Here is a 24,223-nt window from a genome sequence, read left to right as displayed (position 1 = left end):
AAGGTACTTCAGGGCAAGTGTCAGGGAGTCCCCGGGTGATGCTCCGGAACTGCTCCCCACAAAGCCAGTCAGGACTTTGGGGAGCCTCCTCTCCCTCGGAGCAGACAGTCTTCAGGGCAACAGAGGGTCCCGTGGCACCTTTGAGACTAACAGAAGTACTGGGAGCATAAGCTTTCGTGGGTAAGAACCTCACTTCTTCAGATGCAAGTAATGGAAATCTCCAGAGGCAGGTATATATCAGTGTGGAGATAACGAGGTTAGTTCAGTCAGGGTGGGTGAGGTGCTCTGCTAGCAGTTGAGGTGTGAACACCAAGGGAGGAGAAACTGTTTCTGTAGTTGGATAGCCATTCACAGTCTTTGTTTAATCCTGATCTGATGGTGTCAAATTTGCAAATGAATTGGAGCTCAGCAGTTTCTCTTTGGAGTCTGGTCCTGAAGTTTTTTTGCTGTAAGATGGCTACCTTTACATCTGCTATTGTGTGGCCAGGGAGGTTGAAGTGTTCTCCTACAGGTTTTTGTATATTGCCATTCCTGATATCTGACTTGTGTCCATTTATCCTCTTGCGTAGTGACTGTCCAGTTTGGCCAATGTACATAGCAGAGGGGCATTGCTGGCATATGATGGCATATATAACATTGGTGGACGTGCAGGTGAATGAGCCGGTGATGTTGTAGCTGATCTGGTTAGGTCCAGTGATGGTGTTGCTGGTGTAGATATGTGGGCAGAGTTGGCATCGAGGTTTGTTGCATGGGTTGGTTCCTGAGTTAGAGTTGTTATGGTGCGGTGCGTGGTTGCTGGTGAGAATATGCTTAAGGTTGGCAGGTTGTCTGTGGGCGAGGACTGGCCTGCCTCCCAAGGTCTGTGAAAGTGAGGGATCATTGTCCAGGATGGGTTGTAGATCACTGATGATGCGTTGGAGAGGTTTAAGCTGAGGATTGTAGGTGATGGCCAGTGGAGTTCTGTTGGTTTCTCTTCTGGGCCTGTCTTGTAGCAGGAGGCTTCTGGGTACACGTCTGGCTCTGTTGATTTGTTTCTTTATTTCCTTGTGTGGGTATCGTAGTTTTGAGAATGCTTGGTGAAGATCTTGTAGGTGTTGGTCTCTGTCTGAGGGGTTGGAGCAGATGCGATTGTACCTCAGTGCTTGGCTGTAGACGATGGATCGTGTGGTGTGACCGGGGTGGAAGCTGGAGGCATGAAGGTAGGCGTAGCGGTCGGTGGGTTTTCGGTATAGGGTGGTGTTAATGTGGCCATCGCTTATTTGTACGGTGGTGTCCAGGAAGTGGACCTCCCGTGTAGATTGGTCCAGGCTGAGGTTGATGGTGGGGTGGAAGCTGTTGAAAGCATGGTGGAATTCTTCCAGGGTCTCCTTCCCATGGGTCCAGATGGACTACCTAAGATCCACAAACCTGGAAATCCTGGACGCCCCATCATCTCGGGCATTGGCACTCTCACTGAAGGACTGTCTGGATATGTGGACTCCCTACTCAGACCCTACGCCACCAGCACTCCCAGCTATCTCCGTGACACCACAGATTTCCTGAGAAAACTACAATGCATTGGTGACCTCCCAGAAAACACCATCCTAGCCACCATGGATGTAGAGGCTCTCTACACTAACATCCCACATACAGATGGAATACAAGCTGTCAGGAACAGTATCCCTGATGATGACACAGCACAACTTATTGCTGAGCTCTGTGACTTTATCCTCACGCACAATTATTTCCTTCGCTTCCTCAGCTCTCGTCCACTCATGCCCCTTCTCTACCTACGCTATATTGATGACATCTTCATCATCTCAAACAAATCAACAGAGCCAGACGTGTACCCAGAAGCCTCCTGCTACAAGACAGGCCCAGAAGAGAAACCAACAGAACTCCACTGGCCATCACCTACAATCCTCAGCTTAAACCTCTCCAACGCATCATCAGTGATCTACAACCCATCCTGGACAATGATCCCTCACTTTCACAGACCTTGGGAGGCAGGCCAGTCCTCGCCCACAGACAACCTGCCAACCTTAAGCATATTCTCACCAGCAACCACGCACCGCACCATAACAACTCTAACTCAGGAACCAACCCATGCAACAAACCTCGATGCCAACTCTGCCCACATATCTACACCAGCAACACCATCACTGGACCTAACCAGATCAGCTACAACATCACCGGCTCATTCACCTGCACATCCATCAATGTTATATATGCCATCATATGCCAGCAATGCCCCTCTGCTATGTACATTGGCCAAACTGGACAGTCACTACGCAAGAGGATAAATGGACACAAGTCAGATATCAGGAATGGCAATATACAAAAACCTGTAGGAGAACACTTCAACCTCCCTGGCCACACAATAGCAGATGTAAAGGTAGCCATCTTACAGCAAAAAAACTTCAGGACCAGACTCCAAAGAGAAACTGCTGAGCTCCAATTCATTTGCAAATTTGACACCATCAGATCAGGATTAAACAAAGACTGTGAATGGCTATCCAACTACAGAAACAGTTTCTCCTCCCTTGGTGTTCACATCTCAACTGCTAGCAGAGCACCTCACCCACCCTGACTGAACTAACCTCATTATCTCCACACTGATATATACCTGCCTCTGGAGATTTCCATCACTTGCATCTGAAGAAGTGAGGTTCTTACCCACGAAAGCTTATGCTCCCAGTACTTCTGTTAGTCTCAAAGGTGCCACGGGACCCTCTGTTGCTTTTTACAGATTCAGACTAACACGGCTACCCCTCTGATACTCTTCAGGGCAAGACGCTCACACGGCTTCACCTCCTGGGTCTCTCCTGGGAGCATTCAGCATATGCCCCTCCGTGCACTTCCCACAGCAAGTCCGCCCAGGTGGGGTCCTGGGGAAGCCAAAGGATTCTGCACCCTCCACTTCGCAGTCAGACGTGACTCTCGGCCAGCCAGTAAAACAGAGGTTTATTAGATGACAGGAACACGGTCTAAAACAGAGCTTGTAGGTCCAGCGAACGGGACCCCTCCGCTGGATCCATTATGGGGCCCAGCGAGGCTAGGGTGACCAGACAGCAAATGTGGAAAATCGGGGCAGAGGATGGGGGGTAATAGGAGCCTATATAAGAAAAAGACACACAAATCAGGACTGTCCCTATAAAATCAGGACATCTGGTCACCCTAAGCGAGGCAGACCACCATCTGCCCTCCCTTCCAGTCCCCAGCTAGCTCCAAACTCCAACCCCCGTCCAGCCCCTCCTTCTCTGGGCTTTGTTCCTTTCCCAGGCCAGGAGGTCACCTGATCCCTTTGTCTCCAACACCTTCAGTTGGCACCTTTGCAGAGGAGGGGCCCAGGCCATCAGTTGCTAGGAGACAGAGTGTTGGGCATTTATGTACACTGGCCCTTTGCTCTGCAGCAACTATACACCCTTATCCCATCACCTAGATACTTAAGAACTGCATAGGGGAAACAAGGAAAACATTAAGAACAGTCCCACTTCGTCACAGCAAGTTCTCAGGGTGCACCCAACATGCTGAGCTCTCGGTCAGATCTGGTCCCTCGTGTGTGGTTTGAACCCAGTTCTTCCTTCCGGGCCACTGCATTCTTGGCATTCATCCCAAAAGGCTGTGGGGGGAAGGTGGGGGGAAGTACAGAGGTGTGCACCTGGGAAGCTTCTAAACTATGGCGAGGAAGTGAGGATGGCAGGATGGATGGGCTTTGCCAGCTCAGGCATTGGAGTAATTCATGCCACATAGCTTGTGGGATGGCTGTGGGGGGCTCTTCTCAGGGACCCCCCATCCTGAGTACAGTCAGCCAGTAACCAGCGAGGGGGTCTCCCAGGCGCTGATGGGCTGGGGTGGTAGCATCACTGCTGTGTTTAGCATTGCCCATCCCCAGCAGCCAGCCGGGTGGGACTGGCACTCATGCGTGGCGCTCAGCCCCTGGAGCAAGGAGTTCGGCTCAGTCCTGGCCAGTGCCCATTGACATGGAGCCATGGTTGCTGCCCCAGCAGGCCCAGGGGTTGATCTTCTGGCTGATGTATGAGTACGCCTTGGCAAGATGCATGGGGTGCGGCCCACTGGGTGTTGTGTGGCTGGCATTGCTGGTGAACGGGGCTCTCTGAAGAGTGCCGTGACAGTCAGGAGGCAGGGGAGGGCGAATCCCCTGTTAACATCTGTGCTGGCTCCATCTGGGGCAGGGCAGCACGTGGTGATCATGGTGTCTGTGGGAGCTGGTGCCAGTAGGGCTTGGGGGTGACACGTGGCTCCAGGGTGCAGGTGTCGTTAAGGAGCCCATTAACCGCGCCCCGTAGGGGGTTTATTGCCTCTGTGGGGTGGGAGGGGTCAGGGGTTCTGTGCTGCTCATACAGGGTGAGCGGAGGTGGCTGGGGTGGGATCAGGGCCGGCTCTGGCTTTTTTGCCTGGGGCGGCAAAAAAGCCTCCCGCTGCCTCTGGCCCCCGGCGGGGAGCGTGGCAGGGGAGGGCACCGAGCCCGGCTGCAGCCCCGCTCTCCCCGGCTGGCCGGAGCGCCGGGGGAAGGGCGGCGAGCCCGGCCGGGGCCCCGTTCTCCCCAACCGGCCGGAGCGCCGGCCCCCTCCAGGTGCCGCCCCAAGCACCTGCTTGGTCGGCTGGTACCTGGAGCCGGCCCTGGGTGGATGAAGGTTTGCAGCCCTAGTGCCCACAGGGAGCGGGCAGGTGGGTGCTCTGGTGCCTGGCAGTGGGTGTAACCCTGGTGCCAGGCTGTGGGGCTTGTTTCCCTTGCAGGGTGGTTGGGGCAGCTCTCGGCAGATGGCCAAGTCCTGCTGTGGCCCATGTGCACCAGGGGCCGGCTGGGCCTGCCTGGCATGGGAGCCCAGCCGGAGGGGGCCTTGGGGCTGATCTGACCTGGAAAGTGGGCACAGATCTGCCTTTTGGGAGAATCCTGCACCAGTAGCCTGGGCAGGAGCGAGGCAGGTGTTGGGCAACCTCCCCCTGCCCCCCAGTATGAGCAGCTTGGCTATTAGCGTGGCAAAAATAGCTGTGTCCTTGGCAGTGCTGGGGCATGGGGGGAGGGGTTGTTCAGAAGCAAACCAGGGGCTTTCCCCAACATTCCCCCCTCCCCACTCCTGTACCCCATGTGGGGGCACCTGCTGCAGACAGTGTCCTGAGCTGGGGTTCTTCAATGAGTTCTCTCTGTGCCACCCAGCCCTGCCTCCCTGTGCCACCCAGCTCTTCCCCACTGTGCCATCCAGCCCTGTGCCACCCAGCCCTGCCTCCCTGTGCCACCCAGACCTACCTCCCTGTGCCACCCAGACCTACAATATCCAGCCCTGCCTTATTGTGCCACCCGTCCCTGCCCCATTGTGCCACCCGTCCCTGCCCCCCGTGCCACCCAGCCCTACGACATCCAGCTCTTCCCCACTGTGCCACCCAGCCCTGCCTCCCTGTGCGTCCCAGCCCTGCCCCCCTGACCCAACCAGGCTCTGCCATCACTGATGGATGGATGGGTGTGTATGTACAGGGAGGGAGGGATGGATGGGTGTGTATGTACAGGGATGGATGAATGAGTGTGTATGTACAGGGAGGGAGGAATGGATGGATGAGTGTGTATGTACAGGGAGGGAGGGAGAGATGTGTATGGGGATGGATGGGTGGGTGTGTATGTACAGGGAAGGAGGGATGGATGTGTATGGGGATGGATGGATGGGTGTGTATGTAGAGGGAGAGAGGGAGGGATATGTACAGGGATGGATGGATGGGTGTGTATCTACAGGGATGGATGGGTGTGTATGGGGATGGATGGATGGGTGTGTATGTACAGGGATGGATGGATGGATGGATGAGTGTTTATGTATAGGGGCGGATGGATGGATGGATGGATGGATGTGTATGGGGATGGATGGATGGGTGTGTATGTACAGGGATGGATGGATGGATGGATGCATGAGGGGTGGGTGGATGGATGATAATATTCTACATTGCCATGAGGCTGGCCAGAGTATTTGACTGCTTGACTTTCTGGTGCGAGGGGCTGGAGCCTTATTCTGAGCCCAGAGCCTCATTGCGCCGGGCACTGCAAGTACACAGGCGAGAGAGTCCCTGCCCCCACAGGCTGCCAGTCTTAAATACCCACAGGCTGGGAGGCGGCACAGAAGGGGAAGGCAATTGCTGATGGTGCGTGGCACAGCTGGGCATAGACCCTAATGCTCAGTCCGCTCTGCCTTACGACCCAGCTTCCCAGGAGGCACAGAATCCCCTTTCCCTGCAGCCCCCCTTCACTAACTGGCAGCTGTGGGCACAGATGCCCATTGCATGCTCACGTCCTGGCACAGCTCAGCAGGCACCTGTGCTGGGCCCTACGCCCAGCTGCTGCCAGTCTGTCATGCTGAGATCTCCAGTACGGCTGGACTCCCAAAGGGATTTGCAGGAAATGCCTCAGGGCCGGGTGCAAGGGCCTCGGCCGCCCACCCCCCGCTGCACAACCTGGCTCCGCTGCCTGGGTGCCAGTCACTGCCAGGGAAAGGACACCCAGATGGGCCCTGCTGGAGATCCCGGCCCCTGCAGTCCACATTGCCCTCTGCACCCCCCAGGGCCATGGCTCTGCCTGCCCCTGCCCACTCTGGGATCAGTGGGTGTGAGCTGCCCTCACAACGTCTGCAGGATCCAACACCATGGGGCGGGGCGGGGCCCTCTGGTTTCCGGGGCCCCAGCCTAAGCAGGGCACTGCCCCTTCTGCCAAGGGGACCTTCCTGGGTGTGGGTTGCAGAGATGGCTGGCTGCTGGCAGGGATAGGGAGTGATAAGTTGGCAGGTCACTGGCGTTTAGCTGCCCACTGGCTGAGCCATGAATCTCTTAAGCCCAAGCAACTCTGCCCATCCTGAGGCGCACAGCACTGAGTGATGCTGCAGGGCGGTGAACAAGCCCTGGCTATCTCAGGGGCTGTGCCGTGTGGGTTCCCCAGTGCCCTGCGCCATGACAGCATGTGAAGGGGTTGTCCCACTGTGCCAGGCGGCACCCAGCCATCTGTCAGGTCCTGTGTGATCCGGGCGTCCTTAGGGGAGCGTGTTTGGAAGGGCACTGTGGTCTCCACAGAAACCTCAGGGGCTAAAGGAAAAGGTGATGGTGACTCAGTAGGGGGTGCTCTCCCCTCTGAGCTAGTATGTGCCCCAGTGCAGCACTAGGGGGCACTGTGCCGCAGGGAGTGGGGCAGGTGGCTCAGTAGGGGGTGCTCTCCGAGCCAGTGCTAGCCCCAATACCCCAGTGCTAAAGGGCACTGTGCTGCAGGAAATGGGAGGGGGTGGGTGGATGGATGATAATATTCTGACTAGTGCTCCCCTTTGACTGGTGCTGACCCCAATGCCCCAGGGAGGCTAAAATTCCTGTATAATTTCATTGGGATACAGGATTGTTCGCTCTCTGGGCGGTGTTGTGTGGGCTTGTAGACACGTCCCACCCCAGAGGTGGTTGCCTTTCAGTGTTTGATGACGTGACTTGGGTGTCTATAGGCATGACTGAAAGGGCTCGGATCTCTTGATGTGAAAGGCACCATCGGCATGTCCAGTGTTAGCCTTTAGGAGAGCGAACAGAGGTGGCAGAAGGGCGGGTGGAGGTGCAAAGAGGGATGGGGCAAGGACGGGGCTGGGCTGCCCAGATCTGGCCCATAGGACGGTGGCCGGCCTGAGGTTAAGGATGGTCAGTCTGCGGAGCACATTAAACACAGGCCACATGGTGCCAAGGCCTGGGTCATTGTAATCCCCTGCCAGCACCGTCCCTGCCCGGCCCAGGGTTACCCTCGCCTGGGTCATTGTAATCCCCTGCCAGCCCCGGCCCTGCCCGGCCCAGGGGTACCCTGGCCTGGGTCATTGTAATTCCCTGCCAGCCCCATCCCTGCCCAGCCCAATGATACCCGAGCCTGGGTCATTGTAATCCCCTGCCAGCCCCGGCCCTGCCCGTTCCAGGGGTACCCTGGCCTGGGTCATTGTAATCCCCTGCCAGCCCCATCCCTGCCCAGCCCAATGATACCCGGGCCTGGGTCATTGTAATCCCCTGCCAGCCCTCTCCTTGCCTGGCCTAAGGGTGCCCGGGCTTGAATAGAAGGGCTGCTTTATGCCCATGGGTTGATCGGTGGAAGATCAGTCCAGGAGTGAGGAGGGAATGCTGGAGGGTCCTGGCCTGTGGTTCGGGGGCTCAGAGGCTGGGGGCCCAGGCATGTGGGTTGGGCACTCAAAGGCTGGGGGGCCCTGGCATGTGGGTTGGGCGCATAGAGGCTGGGATGGCCCTGGCGTGTGGGTCTGGCGCTCAGAGCCTGGCAGGGACCTGGTGTGTGGGTCGGGCGCTCAGAGCCTGGCAGTTCTATTGCACCCCAAAGCTGTGGGAGTTTGAACCTTGCAGCTGTTGAGGCTGTGGTGGCCATCACAGCCCTATCTTGCGGGCTGACTAATTCCGAGGTGAGGGGTCATTGCTCTCTTGGATGCCACTGCGCTCAGAGCCCCGCCGGGAGGAGCCTGACCCCCCATCTGTGTTTGCCCACAGAGCTGAAGGCCACCAGCACTGCTCACTTCTTCAACTTCCTGCTCAACTCCACGGACTACCGCATCCTGCTGAAGGACGAGGACCATGACCGCATGTACGTGGGCAGCAAGGACTACATCCTCTCGCTGGACTTGCACGACATCAACCGAGAGCCCCTCATCGTAAGGGCCCTTCCGACCTGCCCCCGCCTGGGGGGCCCACGAGGGATGTGGGGCTGGAGAAGTGGGGCAGGAGGGGGAAGAATGCTAGGCCTCTGGGCTGGAGTGAAATGAGTTGGTAGCCACCATCCATCCCCTGCTTTGCCTGGTTCCACCTCATATTGAGTCATTGCCAGGGGGAGACAAAGGTCCCAGGACATGACCCTTGCTGGGGACTGTCCAGTTCTAGTGTGCACTTCCCCCAAGACCTTGGCAGGCTGGGAAGCCGAGAGCCAGTCAGGGCCCTTTGCTGACTGACTTAGGAAGCTCCAGCTGTTTAATTGATCCCAGAGAAGGTTGATCCTCAGAGATGGGAGCCTGCGTGGGAAGGACAGATCCGATAGCTAGGGTCTTGGAAATAGTGGACAAAGGCAGAACCTGCCCAATGGCTGGGAGCTGAAGCCAGAGAAACACATGCTAGGAATAATGTACAAATTTTTCTAGGTTGGGGTTCAAAGCTGGCCCACCCCAGTGATGACCAGCTCAATCCTACGGCCCTTCCCGTCTCTTTGGGGACAGAGAAATGGGCTCCTGTCTCAGTCGGGGTCTCCCTAATGCCCCCTGACCCAGTGCTCTTTCTGATCTCTCAGCAGAGAGGCTGAGGGTTAAATGGAGACTTGCCCCATGGGCTGGCTCTGCAGGGAGCTCTCTGAAGATTCCCCATTGGCGCTAGCAAGAGAGGAAGCACTAGAGCAGACGGGGCTCCGGTGCCTGTGCTCCTGCACTGGCTAATCCTGCTCTGAGAGTAGCTGGGCCACCCAGTAAAAACACCAGTCTCTGTGGGTAGCCTGAGCACTCCAGTGCGGCTGCTCTCAGTGGCACGGTGTCAGCAGTGGGAGATGGGCAGGAAAACCTCCGAACTGATGAGGCCCCCGGGTGATGCTCTCACTGAGCTGCCAGCGAGGCACCACTAATCAGCACCAGTGTCACCCCCAGCACGCCCACACACGGCCCCCTAGGGTTGCCAACTTTCTAATTGCACAAAACAGAACACCCTTGCCCCTGCCCCTTCCCCAAGGCCCCACCCCTTCTCCACCCCTTCTCTGAGGCCCTGCCCCCACTCACTCCAGCCCTCTCCTCCCCCCCCTATCGCTTGCTCTCCCCCACCCTCACTCACTTTCACTGGGCTGAGGCAGGGTATGGGAAGGGGCTCAGGGCTGGGGTAGGGGGTTGGGGTGCAGGAGGAGGTGTGGGGTGCGGGTTGGTGGGAGGGAGTTTGGGTGGGAGAGGAGGTTCCAACCTGGGGCAGGGGGTTGGGGTGCAGGGGGGGGTATGGAGTCTGGGAGCGAGTTTGGATGCGGGAAGGACCAGGTGTAGCAGTTGGGGTGCAGGATGGGGATTGCAACATCCAGACAGCGCTTACCTCAGGCAGCTCCCAGTCGGTGGCACAGCGGGGCTAAAGCAGGCTCCCTGTCTGCCCGCCTGCCCGCCCTGGAAGTGGCCAGCATGTCTGGATGCTAGGCGGAGGCATGGCCAGGCAGTTCTGCGTGGTGCACGCTGCCCGTGCCCACAGGCGCCGCCCCCGCAGCTCCCATTGGCTGCAGTTCCCGGCCAATGGGAGCTGCGGAGCCGGGGTTGGGAACGGGGCAGAATGTGGAGCTTCCCTGATTGCTCCTGTGGCTAGGGGCTGCAGGGACATGCCAACCGCTGCTGGGAGACACGCAGAGTCAGGGTAGGCAGGGAGCCTGCCTTAGACCTGCTGCACCGCTTACTGGAGTCACCAGGGTCCCTTTTCGACTGGGTGTTCCAGTTGAAAACCGGACTCCTGGTAACCCTAGTGGCCGTGTGGTGATGGAGCTGTGGGGGAAGGGAGGATGAGCTTGCCCAGACCCTGCCTCCTCTCTTCTCAGCTCTTAGTACTGCATGTGGGATGTCACGTGGCAAAGCCACCCCCAGAGCATTCCCAGGTTCCTCACAAGTGCCCTGCTGGCCCACCAGACTGGGCTCAGCTGGGCCCTCTCTGGAGGAGCTTTCCCCGGTCTGTGGCCCTGGGGCCTGGCCAACAGGGAGGCATGGAGCAGCAGCAACAGATCGTGGGTCCATCCCCGAGGCTGGGGAGGGGCTAAGGGGCAGGATATGCTGAGCGGAAAGGGTACCAGCCCCTCTTGGGTCCTTTATCTACCTCTGGGCCGCCTCCCACATCTGGCGCCTGAGCTGCAGGGGAGTAGACCAGGAGCAGATTTACCATGAAACAAACCAACAACCCCAAAATGCAGGACAAATATCTGACAACCTGCCCCTGAGTCCCAGCCGGCGGCGCAGCAGGGCTCAGGCAGGCAGGCTGCCTGCATGCCGTGGCTGGTGGCCCCACACCGCTCCCGGAAGCGGCCGGCTGCTATGCGCCCCTGGCTGGGGGAAGGCAGCACCATGCACTGCCCCCACCCCGGGCAGCACATGGAGACCCGCTGCTCCCCTCCCCACAAGGGGTGCGCAGAGACATGCCAGCAGCAACGCAGCAGGGCTAAGGTAGCTCCCTGCCCGCTCTGCCTCCCTCCCTCTGTGCCGCTTTGCTCCCGGAAGCAGCTGGCATGTCCCTGCGGCCCCTGGGGGGGCGAGGTGTTTCCAAGTGCTGCCACCGCCCTGAGCACTGACTCTGCAGCTCCCATTGGCCGCAGTCCCCAGCCAATGGGAGCTATGGGGGCGGTGCCTGCAGGCAGAGGCATCCAGAGACCCCCTGGTCTCCCCGCCGCCTAGGAGCCACTGCCAGAGGGGTGTGTGCGCTGGTCGCTTTGGGAGCCACGCCATCCAAAGTATGCGCCCACCCCCATCCCTCTCCTGCACCCAAACCCCCTGCCCCAGCCCAGAGCCCGCACCCAAACTTCCTCCCAGAGCGCGCATTCCCTCCTGCACCCCAACCTTCTGCCCCAATCAAGGTACCTCACTTTATTTTCATGTACTTCCCATTATTTATAGGAGGATGAATGAAAAACAGGAAAGGGGGAGATAAGAGAGAATGATTTTTTTCTTGGCTGAGTCCCGAGGGGGTGTGTGAAAATGAAGCTGCACACAGGGCCCCACTAACTCTAAATCCGCCACTGGAGGAGATGCCTTCTCTGTGGGCCAGAAGTGGAGCCACTATTGGGGAGAAGGGAATTCAACCTCCCCGTCTGTCAGCCCAGGGTGGCTTCTCCCAGCCCCTGGAACACAGTGAGATGCAGGGTCCTGGTTCGATCCCCGTGTGCTGGCCGAGCTGTTGGCTGTTCCCGCCGGGAAGCTGGTAGCAGACCCTGGCATGGAGCTCTCTGAGGGGCCCAGGCCTCGGCTGCGTGGGTTCAGCCAGATCTAAATTCAGACCCAGTGGAAAACCCCAGGTGACGACCCGGCATCTGTTGTTTTGTCAGATTCACTGGCCCGCATCCCAGCAGCGGATCGACGAGTGCATCTTGTCGGGGAAGAACAACGACGTGAGTCCTTCTGGGGGCACGCGGCCGGGGGCTGGGTAAAGACACCTGCGGGCATGGAGAGCCGGCCCGGGCACTCCTTCAGGGTTGGCTCTTTGAGATCCACACTGGCTCTTTGAGTCAGCTGACGGACTACAGGCTGTAATGACGACTGGGAATCTCCACCTGGGTGCTCTGTCATTCCATCATTCAACCTGCAGGAGGATCCTTGTTGTGCTGGGAGGCTGAGTGGCCATGGCAGAGCGCTGAGAGCTGGGGACATCCTCCCGTTCTAGTGGATGTCTCAGGGCCCGAGCTGGAGAGAATGTGGGCGTGGGGGCAGAGGCACCTCCTCAGAAATCTTGCCCATGGGACGCACCTGTGGAGCCATTCCCCTTGCACCGCTGCTCCCAGCATCTCGCCCCCTGAGCCCATGCTAGGCTCAGCCCCCGCCTGCCAGCCTGGCCCGCCCAGGTCCAGCGTCACTCCCCGTCCCTGACAGTGGAAGTGGGGAGCCCGGGGGGGAGGCCTGGTGCAGGAGCCAGCCCCATGGCAGCGGCGATGAGCAGCACTGGCTGCCCCTGCCCACGCAGGTTTGGCCCTGTGGCCCCTCTGTCAGGAGTATAGGGTCAGGAGGGGTAGCTGGGCAGCCAGCACTGTTGCTCCTCGCCACGTCCGGTGGTACACATCCTGTGTGCCGTGCGGTCACTGCTGCTTGGGGCACACCCAGGCTCAGGCCGGGCTCCTGCTGGTACCAGCCGGGCACCACCCGAAATCCCCAGCCCACGCACCCCGCGGTTCCTGTCAGGCCATCAAGCGAGTGTGCATGGCTCCGAGGAAGCGAGGGGTTGGCGGTCACTGAGCTGCTTCCACTGGAGCCAAGCCCCGCATGCCTGGCAGCCGCCTGACCCCGAGTCCTTCCCTCCACTGGTCGCTCAGCTGCTGTCGCTCCTGCCGCAGAGCTCAGCCCCCTAGGGACAAACATGTCTGAGCCCCCGCTCGGCCCCCCAGCTTGCCGGATGACTCCTTCGCCGGCTTCCCCTGCTGCACTCCCAGGCTCCCCTCCCCCATCGCGGAGGAAACAGGAGCTGCTAACAGGATGCTTGGCCCTGACCCTGGGTCCTTAACTAACGAGCCAGGCCCAGCAGGACACCCAGCCGTAATTGCTGTACTGCTGCGTCTCACCCGTTGGTAACACATCCTGACTGGCCCCGGAATGCAGACCCAGTGAGAACAGCCCTGGAGCAGAAAAGGGTGGTGCTCCCACTGGCCTGTGCCCCAGAGCAGAGGGGGTGAGGTGCCCGCTTGCCTGCACCCTGGAGCAGGGCAGGGAGCACAGGCTTGGGGGGAGCTTATGGCTACACCAGCCCTAGCCGTTCCCAGTGGGACTCCATGTGGGGAGAAAGTTCCTTCACTGAGTCCTTGGGGTTGGATCAGCTCCAGGCCACGCAGCGGTGTCGGTCCTGACAGTACCTACTGACCCCCACCATCCCTGGGCTATTTGAATCCCTTTGCTCAGAGGAGCCCCAGGCTTGGCATCAGGCTACACCACCCCTCTCACACCAGGACACTTTCCTGGCTACATGTCAGTCCCCAGCGGCCCTGACATCTGAGGCCTGAGCATGCACCGTGCGAGCAGGGCTGGGGTGGACATGGGGGTGCCGAGGATGCTGCGCATGCTGCCCCCGCTCTGCATAACCCCTTTCATTCTCCTCCTGCTTCACAGGGCGAATGTGGCAACTTCATCCGCCTGATCCAGCCCTGGAACCGGACCCACCTGTACGTCTGTGGCACTGGCGCCTACAACCCCATCTGCACCTTTGTCAACAGGGGGCGCAAAGCACAGGTGAGGCGCCGAGGGGGGAGGGGCACTGCTCGGCCATGCACGCTGAGCCAGAGGGGTGGCATCCCCTCAGCCCCAGGGGGCTGGCCTAGGCATGGCATGTCCTGGCAGGGCTCCCTGGGCGGTGCAGTATTTACTCCAAGAGGCCATCGCCCTGGCTCAGCCTGTGGCTTGCAGTCGCTCTCAGCCTAATGGACCCTGCGAGAGACACATAAGAGGCCTGGCCAAGGTCTCCGGCACAAGGCCAGGCAGCCGCAGTCTGGAACCTGGGGCCATTGTAGCCAGCTCAAAAGGGGGCACTCATGGAATACAGCAGACGTCTGGCCATCCCTGTGTCTCTGAACTGCGTGTGGGGGGTTCGCTTTACATGGATTTCCTTGCAGGGGGAATTTTCAGCTACTGGGCTGTGAATCCCCTTCGGATAGGATCCTTGGGCAGGGAAGGGCTCCATCTTGAAAGCAGCCGGAGGTCCCTGCACTGTACTGAGATGTGCCAAGCCCTTGGCTCTCACTGAAGATCTGCCGGGAGCTTTGCACAGGTGGGAGCTTTGAGGTGGGAGAATCTCCACTTTGGGCCTGGCTGCATGCAGAGTTATTGGCACTGCTCGGCGTCGTAGCTTGGGGCAGTGAGTGGTCCCACCCAGGGGCTGGAATGTCTCTCTCCCCTTGGAGGCTGATGAGTTTTGGCGGCATGGGGCACATGGGGAATGCAGAAATTTTTGCATAGCAGATGCTCAGGTAGCCGTGGGGAGGGAGGGGTAAATGAGAGAGAGGGTTTGGTACATTTCACTTTAGATTACACTAGTGAATTCTTTGTATTTGTCTCTAAGACGGGATCATGCCCCCGGAGTCAAGGGCGGGGACACATATAAAACAGTGAAAAACAAAGTAATCGGGTGCTGCTCCTCAGCTCGGCTCCACCAGAGCTCTGGTAGCGCTCGGCACTGGGTTATTCTATCATGTGTATACAGTGAGGTGTGGAACGGGGAATCTTGGTTTTCGCATCGCAGCTGGTTGGGGTTGCCAGTCCTGTGTTACTGGAGAGCTAACCCCATGCATGGGTCAATGCCTCGGTCCCATTACTAAGCCCGCCTGTGTCTGCGAATGGCTTCATTAATACTGCTGCCCCTCTGCCGAGCAGCAGCAGAGCTCGGGGCCTGCGGGCCAGCCTGCCAGTGGAGGAGAAAGCAGCGACGCCGAGTGTGGGGAGATTCGCAGTGTATCCACCGGGCCCGGAACTGAGGTGGGCCCAAACCATCCAAGAATCTCGCCCACGCACTCGATTCTTCAGCAGCAACTCGCCCTCTGGACTTGACTCTAGTTAGAGAGGATGGAGCGGCGAGCAAACTGCCCTGCTTCTTGCCACAGCCACCACCTACAGAACATGCATCACAGCACCCAGCCACATCAGCATTTCTTCCAGCTGGCCAACTTGTAAGTCTGGGGAACAGCATTACCCGGTGACACCCGCTGTGTCATGGACTGTGCCTGGCTAACACCTGCCTTGTTCTGACTGTGTGATTTGGGTTCATCACTCAAAGCTGAACAGACATGCGTTTTTGCGCACTCTGTGCAAGAAATGGATGCACCCCTTCCTGGTTTTCTATTGGCTGTCATGTGGGGGTTTCTATTGGCTGCCTGCCTTAGAGGATGGGGGCTGGGACAGAGGGGCTCCCCCACATCCATGTCATCCATTCCAATCCAGCTGTGATCCCTGATGAGCAGAGTCTGTACTGTCCCCTCCTTAGGGCTGTTTAGGGGCTCATGTGGATTTCAGTGCGTTTCCCCTGGGGCTGCATCCCCTAATCGCCGTGAGCATCAGGGGCCCTAATCAACCTCGGGCCCTTGCTGTCAGTCTCCTCCGAGAGGCCAAGGCAGGAGGGGGTCACCCCCAGCCTGGGGGGGTGGAGGGAAATCTAATCCCACCCTTGCCCATGCTGTGGGAGTGGGCTTTTCTTTCGGAGAGGCTCCGCCCACCACCTCCCAGGTTTCAAATAGGCTGTGGCTGTCGCTGGAGGGGGTGGGGCCTCTTGTTCGCCATGGGCTCTACCCACCAGTCCTGGGGTCCAGGTGGGCTGGTACCTCCCAGTAGCGCAGCACCACAGTCCATTGGAGAGAAGGCAGACAGTGAAGCTGCGCATAAGGTGACTAGAGAAGGAGGAGCTGGCCCCACACAGCAGCTTTGTGGGATTGGAGTAATCCTGGTGTTCCTCATCATCCTCATGCTTCAGGGCATGAGCTGAGGTCAGGAAGGATTTTCCCAGTCGTGCTACAGAACTGTGGGCTCCATACTATTCCCAGCTGAGACAGGTGCCCTCCTCAGAGGTCAGATGTGCCCTGTCAGCCAGGGTGGCACCTCCTGTATAGCGCCCATGGGCACCGCTGGGCAAGCCTGGCTGAGTGTGGGATAAGGTCACTTGGTCCTGCTAGTGAAGGCAGGGGGCTGGACTTGACCTTTCAGGGTCCCTTCCAGTTCTGTGAGATAGGTACATCTCCATATATTATTATTATTATTATAAGGACTGGGAAGCCCTGAGGCTCCTCGAACCACAGGCCACATCAGGGAATTTGCTGCTGTCCTGGCCTCTCAGCAGCCTGGGGTTCTCAGTCTGGGTGTCACAAGGATGTGGCAGGCAGAGCAAAGGGCACAGTTATGCATACTGTGCAGCAGGTCTGAGCCAGCCATGTGGCATTTGGTCACACGCAGTCCCAGAGATGGGCCAGGACCCAGCCCTGCGGGAGCCAGGATTCCCTGAGGTTTAACTGAGGGTTTTGGTTCCTCCCCCTGTCCCTGGAGTGTGTGTGTGATCACCGGGGGTTGGGGGAGAGGGCTTGTCACAAAGTTCCACATCTGCTGTCAGTGTCAGTACGGGGCAGCAGGAGGCCCATCCAGTGTGTGCCACACACACACATGCCACGTATGCTGGCACACACCATGCCCACACATGCCATCATAAGCATGTTGCCACACTAGCACATGGTGGGCACAATCACATGCGGCCCGCACAATAGCCTGGGCACACTCACTATGCCCTGGGCTCAAGAGCGCTGGCTCTGCCACGGGGGCGCTCTAGGAGCTGGGGCAGGCACGCTGGCTGGGGGTGGGGGGAGTTTCTTGCCCTTCCAGGTGGGCATGACCCCTCCCACTGCCCTAGTGCCCATCCCCACCCACCCCCCGGGTGGCCTCTGGCCCGGCCAGCTCTAACTCTCTGCACTGCTCCTTCTCCTCAGGCCTTTGCGCTGACCCAAAGCGTCCAGCCGGGAGGACGGGGAAGCCGAGCTGCAGACTCCTCCCACAGCCCGACACCAGCAGAACGCAAGGTGGGACTCGCGCTCAGACCCCCCCCAAGGGCAGGAGCCGGCTCCCTTCCCAGGGCATGCCTGGGCTCCCTAACCTTCCTCCCCCATGGCATGCACCTAACCGCTAACCCCCGGCTGGGCATGCCCCTTGCAATGGCTGAGCTGTCTGTGCCACCACCCAGCACAGAGCAGCCAGTCCTCGCATCTCCTCTCAGACTAATGCCTTGCTCCCCCAGGCCTTGCTCCAGATGCCGTGGGGAGGAGGGACACTGTCAGAGGCCCCGTGCCGGGAACGGAGCCACTGGCTCCGGATTCCTTTTAGAGCACCGGCCACTCGCAGGGGTTGGGGAATGGTGGGTGTTGGGCCTGATTGTTGGTAGGACCTACCAAAACACATGCGGGCACTCCCCCGGCTGGCTCTTTAAGCACAGCAGTGCCCACCACCCACCAACGCTCCAGCTGGAGATGTATTGTGTTGTTCAATTGGGAACGGGCCAGATCGGGCAGGGGAATGGGATATACGGCTCTAAGGCCCTGCTCCTGACTGTCTCTTCGACAAGATCATCTTCCCGCCAGGCTAGCAGCTGGGCCGGCTCACTGCATGGAGGCAGGGTTAGCCTGGGTTCGCATCGCTGGCTCCATAAGCAGCTCGGGGTGCTGGGAGGAATCAGGAGCTCATGGTCCCAGGGGGAAGTTCAGCTTCTTCCAAGCTTTGATTTTCCCTGAGTGATCCTCCTCCTGTGCCGTGAGCACCACCCTCAAGGCTGCTGTTCGAGGGCATCTGCTCTGCCCTCCTGACTCCGGCTGCCCCCAGAGTCCATTCCAGGGGCTCAGTAATCCAGCTCCGGTCCTTCTCACCCACCCACCCACCCCCCAGAGCCTGTTCCAGCAGCTCAGAAATCCAAGTCTGGTCCTTCCCACCCATCCCCCCAGGCTGCTCCCAGAGCACATTCCAGGGGCTCAGGAACCCAGGTCTGGTCCTTACGTCCCCGCCAGAAGCAGCCAACAGCAGGCGCTGCCAGGCCACGGGCACATCCCATGCCCCAGCACCTTCTCCACAGGGCAGTTTGCATCAGGGATGTTATTCACTGAGAGCCTAGAGACAGAAGCCCACACAGCACTGATGGGCAGGGCCTAGCGAGATCCAGCAGTGCCCCTCACACACACATGCTCCTCCTGGGCTCAGAGCACCCCAACTGCCCACGCTTGGCTGGCGTCTCTCAGCTGGGACCAAACCCCAAGGGTTGTAGATGCCAGTCCCTGTGCAGGTTTCAGACTGGCCGCCTCCCCCACCCTCCAGTGGGGTCCAAAGCAAGGGGAGCATAGCAGCTGCCTGGCAGGGGGCAGGAGGCACCTTCTGCAACCCAGCGAGGGGTCAAGACACTGACATGGGGACAGTTCCCTAAAGCAGCCATGTGGGGGGCGGGTGTCACAGACCTGGGCACCTGCCTCCCACGGCTGCCTCCTGAGATGGAGCCTGGTGTTCTGCTCTCCCTCTGCCATCCCAGGGCAGGGTGGGGGTGGCAGCTCCCCCATTCCTGGGTCTTCTCAGCCCCTCACTGTCCCCCCCACCATGCGTATCTCCTCCCCCAGCCTGGCTGCAGTCCAGCTCTCCTCCCTGGCTCCTATGTGGGAACTGGCTTCTCTGCTGGGATTCGGGGCCTGGCGTGTGACTGCGTGAGGCCCTCCATGGCACATGACTCTCCTCCGGCGCCTGCCTGCCTCAGCCCCAGTCCCATCAGCATCGCTGCACCCTGCCAGAGAGGAGCCATGTATCCCCATCAGGACAACAGCATGCTCCGCGCTGGGCCAGGGGCAGTCTGGGCTGGGCTAGAGGCAGGAGCCCCCGTGACAGGCAGACAACAGTCCCCAGGAGGTGCCCCCTCTGCGCCAGCCCTCTCGGGCCAGAAAGGAAGAGCTCCCTTTGACATCTCGCCACACGCCCACTGCTGTGCCTGCGTCACCATCATCAGAGAATGGAGGAAAAGCCATAGTTCCCTTTCCCTGGGCAGAGAGGCGGACATCTCGCGGGGAGGGTCACTGGGGCCCTCCTGGACTGGACCCCCCCAGCAAGAGGATGAGGAGTTACGAGGCAGAGAGACAATGTCCTGAGGAAGAGACAGGAGCCTCTGGTCAAGCTCCACTCAGCACCAAACTGGGGCAGGGGGCCACTGAGCTGTGCCCATGAGCTCTTGGGCAGCCCGGAGCTTTAATCTATGCCAGTTTGTAGCAGCCCCAGCACACCCACAACTAAGCTGGGAGAACCCACTCCAGTGGCCGTGAGCAGAGAGACTCTATTGTTGGGCTGGCCCCTGGATATCTCATGTTACCACATTCCCCACTAGCACCAGGCGAAGCCCGCAAACCAGTGTGGCTAATGGGCCTTGGGATTCCAAATGGCTCAATTCTCGTGAGATTTCGGAAGGGGGTATTCTTAAAGTGCCAGTACCTGGAGTCAGAGGTTTATGGGAGGAACTCAGCTTGTATCATCTGGCAGTTTTCTAGCCCTCGCTGATGTGCTTGGAGGCATGGATGCCAAAGGCTCCAAGCCCAGGAGGCTCTGAGTTTGAAGCCAGGATATTTGGTTTTTTTAACTGCTGGTTATTCACGAGTAGGTTTTACTTGGTGTGACTATTCGGGGGATGGTGCCCTTTATCACGCTCTTCATCACGCAGTCTCCTGCTTAAAAAGTTTAAGACGTCCAATCAGGGAGCAGAAAAAATTCCACGTGGCTTAGGGGACCAATCACACACTTGAGAAACAGTGGCGGTGAAGTTTTCGTGAAGCCATTGTCAGAAAGTGTCTGGCCCAAATGATTGGTCTCACCATTGCAAATAGGAACTCAATTGGGAAGATCAAAGGGGTTAAATTTGCTGGATGAATTATCCACAATAAATGAGTTGCCCAGCGCTGGGTCGGTTTCCAGTAACACTTAGTGCAGCTCACCTGCATCACTGAATTGCAGCTGCCATTCATGCTAGAAGAAAGCGCCATAGTGCTGCATATGCAGATGGGGTGCTGCGTGTTTGTACTCAGTGCGGGTGTGGCAATAGCTGTTGGATTGGGATGGTTGGATATACACCAGGGTGGGGGTCGTACGTACCCAGTTTTACCTCAGTCACATTGATGTGCATGCTCCCAGTGAAGCTAGTTGTTTGCGTTACCCATTGTCACCACACTAAATGCTCTTTTTTATCCCATCCATTCATCTGAACCTTAATGCCCCTGTATGGCTCTGTGTTATAACAGCACCTCCTGCCCTGACTCAGTCCATTCCACTGAAAGGAGCTGACATGAGCAAGTCCTCAGGTAAAAGAAGGGTCAAGGGAGGGAGATTAATTCTGTCTGATCCGATCCATCTTTAAGACAACTTCAGCACAGCTCATTTGTGTGACTCTCTGAGACAGGGATGAGCTCAGCAGTTAGCTATTTGAACCCTGTGTCTTTCACTTCCAGCCCTTCAAATCCGGCCACTTCCAAAACAGTCACCATGCTCCGAAGCCCATAACCGACCCTCCTTTTCATCCCCTTGTTAGACAAATATTCGCGGAACATTCCAACAATCAACAGCAATTATGTTACCAACAGCTTAGATGCGAGCAGAACATCTGGACTAGATACGGTTGAAATGTTCCAATGGAAAGTTTTTCCATTGAAAAGTAGCATTTTTTCATAAATGCCCCTTTTTTCTTTTGGTCACACATCACCACCAGCATTATTTTTGGTTTCCAGCAAATATTTTTTTTGTCAGAAAGGTGATCAAAGTTTCGATCACAATTTTGTTTCCCAACTTTCAGGCAATGAAAAATTGCAATGACCATTTGGATAAGGGTTTCTATTTAAAAAAAAACAATTTGCAAAGAAAGAAAAAAATGGGTCAGTTTCAAACCATTCAAAATGAAAACAACTTCAGCGGTTTTCACTCCACTGGTTTTTCAACCAGTTTTAAGCAGGACTGGCTCTTGGATTTCAGACAAAAAAGCAGAAGACACCTTGTCAGGTTATAGGAATGGGTGTGTGACTTTTCCTCGAAACACCGAGACTGATACCCATGGCTCTCTACTCACAAGTGCAGGAGTGGCACGAAAGCAAGCTGGCTTGGGGCAGTTGGGCTGGTATGACTTTTCATTCATGGATGGTTTCTACCATGCTGCCATACAAAATATCACTAGCCAGGGATGAGACACCTTGGACTGCCCAGGTACACGGGAACATGGGCATTGCCAGGCTGAATCAGAACCGAGGTCCATCCAGCCCATTGTCCCGTCTCTGACTGACGCTGGCGCCAGCTGCTGCAGGGGAAGGTGTAAAAGCCCTGCAGTGGTCGATGTGGGGTAATCTTCTCCTCACGTAGGTCTCTAGTAGCCAGCGATTGGCTCATGCCCTATGTACAAGATTGAATATCCCTGCCAAAAGTTATTGTGGACATAAGGTGGCGATAGCACGCTGGGGGGGACAAACAAGGCAAGCCCATTGCTGGTGTAGGGCTAATATGAGGTGTGATAGCAAATCAGATGGTGGTGGACTGGCTGCCATGGAGATGGTCTGGGAACTTGGAGCGAATTCAAAGGGGCACCATCCATTTGAAATCTAGCCTGTTTCAATCATGAGTGCAAGGTCGCTCCCAGCCCCGCCCCTGCCAGTTCTGTGGTGTTACACTCTTCTCTCTTCCTTCTCTCTTCGTGATGCTTTTCTCTGCCATCACTGTGGGGGGTCACTCGGACTGCGGGAGAAGCTGGCTAATGCCTGGGCTGCATGGAGGATGTCACCCTGGTGTAGAGACCCCTGCTGTACACAAGGGAAACCACATCTGGCACAGAAGCAGCCAACCCAAGTGGCAAGCAGAGTTGGACTCAATCGGTGCAAATAGCTATTTAGCCCTGTACACTAGGAGTTGTACTGGTGCAGCTACAATGGTGGCTGGCTGGACTCAGGGGAAATCACTAGTACAGACCAGACCTAATTAAATATGGGCCCCATTCAGCAAAGCACTTAAGCACATGCTTAAACTTTACGATTAAAGGTTAATACTGCTGCCGACTCTCACAGTTTGATTGCGAGTCCGGCAGTTTCTGGAGTATTTGTTTAAACCTTCGGCTGGTGGCATCAAGAGATTGCAGGAGAGTCTCTGCTTTCATTCAAAGTCAAAGGCAGTTTCTAGCCCTCCTGGTTGCAGAGGAAAGCTTGAAAACATGACACACGTGTGCCCCAAAAGCTTGGAAACTAGAAATCAAAGAAAAACAACCCCACAATTATTATTTGTTTTTTTTCCAAATCTCATGATTTTTAAGCCAATCTCGTGATTTTGGCAGGTCAGATAACGGATGTTTAGCATTTAAAGTTGGCAACACCTGAGTTAAACACATGCTTAAGTGCTTTGCTGAACAGAGATGGTTTGATGACTTGGGACCTGCTTTATGGGGAAACCAGGGACTATTTCCCAAGTAAGGTCAAATGTACAAAGTAAATAAATTGCCACACTGCCTGGAATGCCATCCTAAGGGGCAGTACTTCCTGGATTACACTACTGGTGGGTGGAACTTCCTGGAATGAAATCACCCAGTATTGGTGGTATGATGTAGTGTGAGAGTAGGACGTGTAGCCTGATCTCACCATTTGATCTTCCAACACACATTTACATAGAGACGCTTGCCGTCCCCACTTCCTGAGCTTCCTACTCAATGGAGTTTAATTAGTAGACTATAATTGTGGTATGACATGCAAAGGATGAAGGACTGTGGAGGCTTTAAACTCATTGCTGCTTGTACTGGAATGTCATTTCCTTAGCAGCCACTCAGACGGGCCCTAGCTGGGGTTGTTTCTGGTTTTGTTCTAACCCAGGCTGCCATCAAAAGGCTTGTGGCTGACGACCAGCAGCATTCCTGCAAATCAGTCATTCTGTAGCTGTAATAACACGACAGAGGTACTGACTGTCTCTGCTCTCAAACGCTAAGCAGGGCCAGGCCTAGTTGATATTTGGATGGGAGATTGCCCATTAAAAATGAATGATTAGGCCCTCTTAGCTTTGGGTCAGTGCCCCTGGCGTGGCTGAGGTGCCGTTGCTCGGGCAAGATGGCAGAGTTGTCAGCTTGTGGCTGTTACTACTGTAATAAATCTGCATGCAATGCTACTCTGCATGGAAAGCCAGGCCAAAGGTGTGGCCAGACGGGGGCCCCACCACCACAGATGCCCAGCCATTGACTCCAGCGAGATTAATGGTAGTGACAGAAGGACAGGTGCTGTGATGGGGCGATCGCTGAGCAACCGTGGGCTTGTGCCATTGAGGGCTTTGTCTAGGCCCACCTGGGAAAGGAATTGGGCACTTGCAGCAGCATTGGAGTAACAGCCCCTCACCACTCCACTGTACAAACACATTCTGCATCAGCTGATGCTTTCAGGTTGCCTCCGGGATGCACCCCAGCTGGAGTTTGGTGCCGGAGCTGTGAAGCAATAACGATCCCATGACATAATTCCCTAGCGGAGAAGTGATAACCCCCGTGTCCCGTTCAGATTCTGTCTCGGCAATGGGTAATTCCGTTCTGCCTCTAACTTTGCCTCTGCAGTTCCAATGGACCAAGTATTCTCCGTCATTGCCTGCCGTTCGGTATGCGCAGCATGACTGTGGGCTGCTAAATAGCTGCTGTGCTCCCCCCGCGCCCCGCCAAGAGGGGGCTGCATTTCATTGCTGGGTGAGGTGAGGCTTGTGAGCGCTGTGGAGTTATGAAAGCGCTTTGGGCTCCTCTGTCCTACAGAAATGGAAGGGGTGGGTGTAATGGGCTCCCTCCTTCTGTTCCAGGATTATATCTTCTACCTGGAGCCGGAGAAGCTGGAATCAGGGAAAGGGAAGTGCTCCTATGACCCCAAGGTGGACAGCGTCTCAGCCTTGATAAGTGAGTCCTCTCTTGCAACTGCAGCACTGCAAGGTTTCCAAGAGGATGGGGGCTGCTCTGGCTGGGTCTTGCAGTGCTCCAGAGGGACATCCAGCTTGTTCTCGGCACTGATTCCAGATGGACCTAG

At 57.1% G+C, this 24,223-nt stretch overlaps 1 protein-coding gene across 2 annotated transcripts in view; it reads left to right on the top strand.

The window, feature by feature from the left end:
* The window catches only part of SEMA3F (semaphorin 3F), a 107,291-nt gene that overhangs the window by 67,031 nt on the left and 16,037 nt on the right, over positions 1-24,223 (top strand). Inside the window, exons 3-7 of one of the 2 annotated variants that reach the window (XM_034776428.1) lie at positions 8,488-8,648; positions 12,026-12,088; positions 13,791-13,910; positions 17,138-17,227; positions 24,003-24,096. In XM_034776428.1, the coding sequence (XP_034632319.1) occupies positions 8,488-8,648; positions 12,026-12,088; positions 13,791-13,910; positions 17,138-17,227; positions 24,003-24,096 (528 nt within the window). The remainder of the gene's footprint in view (positions 1-8,487; positions 8,649-12,025; positions 12,089-13,790; positions 13,911-17,137; positions 17,228-24,002; positions 24,097-24,223) is intronic. The other variant, XM_034776429.1, reaches the window with a different exon arrangement.

This window comes from Trachemys scripta, chromosome 7, assembly GCF_013100865.1.
Source record: "Trachemys scripta elegans isolate TJP31775 chromosome 7, CAS_Tse_1.0, whole genome shotgun sequence".
Classification (NCBI taxonomy): Eukaryota; Metazoa; Chordata; order Testudines; family Emydidae; genus Trachemys; species Trachemys scripta.
Note: the sequence above shows the minus strand (reverse complement) of the source record. Positions and strands in the feature narration are given on the sequence as shown.